Source organism: Phanerochaete carnosa (assembly GCF_000300595.1).
Source record: "Phanerochaete carnosa HHB-10118-sp unplaced genomic scaffold PHACAscaffold_412, whole genome shotgun sequence".
NCBI classification, from domain to species: Eukaryota; Fungi; Basidiomycota; class Agaricomycetes; order Polyporales; family Phanerochaetaceae; genus Phanerochaete; species Phanerochaete carnosa.
The window spans coordinates 1-3,718 of record NW_006768039.1 but is presented as its reverse complement, the minus strand read 5'-3'; the positions used below and the strand labels follow the sequence as shown (position 1 = coordinate 3,718).

At 54.8% G+C, this 3,718-nt stretch overlaps 3 protein-coding genes across 3 annotated transcripts; 1 reads left to right on the top strand and 2 right to left on the bottom strand.

Moving 5' to 3' along the window:
• Positions 1-13: 13 nt before the first annotated feature.
• PHACADRAFT_202600 (uncharacterized protein) lies at positions 14-259 on the top strand (the record flags this gene model as incomplete). Its single annotated transcript, XM_007402777.1, has 1 exon — positions 14-259. A coding segment is annotated over one exon (246 nt), but the record flags the coding sequence as incomplete, so codon positions are not given.
• Positions 260-441: 182 nt separating this feature from the next.
• On the bottom strand, positions 442-2,595 carry PHACADRAFT_266260 (uncharacterized protein). The gene is made up of 9 exons (XM_007402776.1): positions 2,442-2,595; positions 2,257-2,392; positions 2,093-2,208; positions 1,785-2,041; positions 1,671-1,729; positions 1,559-1,615; positions 925-1,508; positions 779-867; positions 442-726 (listed from the first exon to the last, which is right to left on the bottom strand). Exons 1-9 carry the CDS (start codon positions 2,572-2,574, stop codon positions 538-540), a joined length of 1,620 nt encoding a protein of 539 aa, XP_007402838.1. The 5' UTR covers positions 2,575-2,595; the 3' UTR covers positions 442-537.
• A 211-nt stretch (positions 2,596-2,806) lies between these two features.
• On the bottom strand, positions 2,807-3,694 carry PHACADRAFT_266259 (uncharacterized protein; the record flags this gene model as incomplete). The annotated part of the gene is made up of 4 exons (XM_007402775.1): positions 2,807-3,004; positions 3,063-3,211; positions 3,259-3,436; positions 3,503-3,694. Coding segments are annotated over 4 exons (660 nt in total), but the record flags the coding sequence as incomplete, so codon positions are not given.
• Positions 3,695-3,718: the final 24 nt, after the last annotated feature.

The window sequence follows — 3,718 nt, the reverse complement described above, 5'->3', positions numbered from 1 at the left end:
TTACGTCCCAAGCTACGAGTGGTGGCCGCCGCTCATCGGTCCTGGGATAGGCCAGGGCTACCCAGCCGAGTACACGCAATACCAGACCGGCCACGTCGTCTCGCCGTACACCGGCCTGCCCAACTCGGTCATCAGCTTTGACGCCGAGCAGCTTCCACCAGACTTCATGCTGCAGCAGGCCGACCCCAATTTACAACAGTCCAACATGTCTCCTTACCCGCCGCGCAGCGACCCGCGCCACCCACATGATCCACGGTAATACTCACGTCACTCTCTTGCAGTGTGATTTTGATACTCTTCGGGCCAGGGCTTCACTGCCTTCGCAGGATATCTTCGCTTTCTGAATGTTGTAATAGGATTCTTGAGTTTCATTTTAGGTAGTCTCTCTTCGGTATCCTCGTTGACCTCTTCTTGCTTTTGTACCATCAAGGACGCGCACACGTAGGGAAACTGAATATAATAACAGTACCAGTCCTCCAAGCTAAGAGTGGTTATGATCTACAGAGATGGGTCATAAGATGCGTGATGATGGGATCGTTATAGCCGTCGAGCTCTACGCTTGGCCCTATACCGCGGGCCCATGTACATGATAACAAATATTAAGGGGCTGACGAGGGCGCACAAGCCTGCAAGCAGGACGTATGTCCACCCGACCCCAATCGCCTTAATGATCAAGTCGATGACGGATACGCATGCGGCTCCGAACGAGCAGCGCACGAGGTTGTTCTGCGAGACCATCAGTAAAGTGTTGTGGTGCAGATACTACGCGCAGACGTACGCATGCTGTCACAGAGGACCCCTGGTTAGGTAGCAAGTCAACTAACAGCGTCTGAGTCGTGTTCATCACCGACATAACCGCATATCCGACTATGGGCATTTCATGAACATCTACGCAAGAGCTGTCGTAGGGCAAAAGCGACTTACTGACGATCTGCAGGATCAGCGGTCCTGCAAGATTGACCTTGCCCTGCAGGCACCACCCGTAGCCCGCGCAGCAACCGACATACACCGCACAATACGCAGGCATCGTCCGGAACCGCGCGTACTCGATCGGGAAGTGTTCGTCTTTGGTCACGTCCTCGGGCCTGACCTTGCTGTCGGGGTCTTCCCGCGCCCTGCGCTCGAGCGTGCGCTTCACGCGCTGGTACTCGCGGTCGAGCACCGTGCCGCTGATCCAGCTGCCGAAGAGCATGCCGCCGCCGATCGCGAGGAAGCACAGGCCGATGTCCGTCTCGGACAGGAACGGGTACGCCTCGCTGAAGAGCGTCGAGATCGAGGCGGTCACGCCGTAGAAGACGGCGTAGAGCACCGCGTTGAAGAAAAGCAGGATCGAGACGTCGGGATACAGGAAGAGCCGGAGCGGGTTCTGGAAGGGACGCTTGGGCGGGCGGTCCGTGCTGTTCTGGCCTGACCTGCCGCGGCCGATAATGGGAAGTAGAGGACGCCAGAAGGGGGGTGGCTTGATACTGCCATCGCCCACTAGAGAACGTAGAGTCTCGGGAAGGATACTAGGCTCCGGTGTTAGCAGTCGTCTGGAGCAGGTGTGGAGGACACGCACAGAAGCATGGCTACGAAACACAGAGCTGAGCCTATGCATAAAAACCAGAAGATAGACCTGCGGAGAGGGCTCTGCTAAGTATATGCGCCACACCAAAGGTGGCGTGACGCACCTCCAACCCAGTCCCTGTGACAAAGCACCACCGATGACAGGTCCTAAGCATGGTCCGACCTAAGTGCACGCTATAGTCAGGAAATGGAGATCAAAATGTATAGAAGGATGTCACCATAGGGCCCAGGCTATAGAGCCCGAAGAAGCCGCCGCGTTCATGGCGCTCGGCTATGTCTGCGATAACTCCTGCCCCGAGAGCAATCGTACTCGCGGAGCCAGCCGCTTGCAGACACCGAAGGACCATGAGCAGCCAATAAGCATTTGTCGGAACACGGGCCAGGCCGACACATGCGAGTGCCAGGACGAGCATGCAGGCCATGAACATGGGACGTCTTCCCCAGCGGTCGGCTAGTGTTCCCCAGAACATGGGTGCTAGAAGCGGGTATAAGGATTAGGACTAGTAGGATGAAATAATGCACATACATATGCCTTGGAGCACCATGTACATGGTGATCGTCAAGTTGATAAGCTCGATAGATTTATGGAAGACATTGGCCAGCGTGGGGATGGCGGGGAAGTAGATGTTGGCAGTGAGAGGACTGTAAAAGATTTGTATACTCATCGCCATCGAGTTACAGGCTACGCACCTGAATATGCCTGCTATCGACGCGATGACCACAATGGCCCACTTCTCCCGTGTGGTGTAGACACTGTACGGTTTGCCCTGAGCAGCAGGTGGTTGGCGCTGCTGCTGTTGCTCCGCCTTCTCGTTGATCACAGGCTCTGGGTCAGAGCGTCAGAGAAATCCACCGCGCAAGAGCGTACTGCGTACCATTGCTTTGATCTGCAGCCTGCAATGTCTGGATGTCACTCCCGTCTCTGTCAGGGTGTGTGGAGCGCAGCTCTGGTTGGGCGGTCTGTTGCTTGACCTCGTCGTCGTCGACGTTATTATTCGTCCGGGGCATGTACGTTGTCGTCAGGAAGGGAGCGGGCCCTTGGAAGTCAGAAGGGCTGTGGGGTAAATGCTGGCTTCATAAAGGCGGAAAGATGCTTAGTTCCAACACATGGTCCTCTACACGAAGATGCCTCTGTGATAATGTTTTACCTTTTTGGGTGGCTCAATGGCGCGGTCGCGCCGACATGTCATGCATTCATGGTTTTCACGCTGCTTTCACGGCATTTCAAAGCGCCAGCATCATTTCTTCGGCCGACACTCCATATCACTCCGCGGACGGTTCGCCCGACATGATGGCTTTACACATACGGAAGGTATGAAGGAAGGACGTCGTTCACAGAGGTCAGCTTGAACCCGTTATTTCCTAGAATGTCTCTGAAGGAGCAGGCGTCCTGGTATGTTGCTGGATTTACGATGTTGTCTTCCTTCAGCTGCTGGACCTGTGCGAGTCCGATAAATGAACACGAAATCCAGAGCCGAGATCAGCTTTTGCTTTACCTGTGCTCGAGTGATGGTGAGCAGGTTAGGAGGAAGCTTCTCGAACACGAGTCCTTGCAGAGTGCCAACCGCGTATGGAACCGAGATGATCGGTCTCTTTTTGTTCGTATGCTTCAGAACCAGCTCTATAATCTCACGATACGTAAAAACTAGAGAGAGATGTTGAGCGATTAGATAACAAGCCTCATGCCCTCACCTTCCGGACCACCAGCCTCGATGGTCTTTCCATCGCATGCTTCATTGGTTTCAATTTCCCTCCTGCTCAGGATCTCGATAGCGCGAGCTACATCGTCGACGAATACGGGCTGAAACCTGGCAGTACCGCCACCAAAGACTGGCATAACGGGCAAGATTTTCGCCAGCTGTGCAAAGCGCTGCGAAGCACCGTATTAACTTACACCGACGGCCCAGACAAAACCTTGGATGAGTAGTGTACGCACAGTAAAAAAGCCGTCTCCCTTCCCAAATAAGATGCTCGGCCGTATAATTGTTGCGTCCGGGCACGCATCCAGGATCGCGTCTTCTCCGAGGGCCTTCGTTCGGGCGTACGGCACAGGACTGTTGCAATTTGCGCCGATGGCGCTGATGTGGATGACTTTCGCGTGAGCTTTCCCTGCCGCTTTCGCTACATTTCTGCGCCCTCCACTGTACGCGCT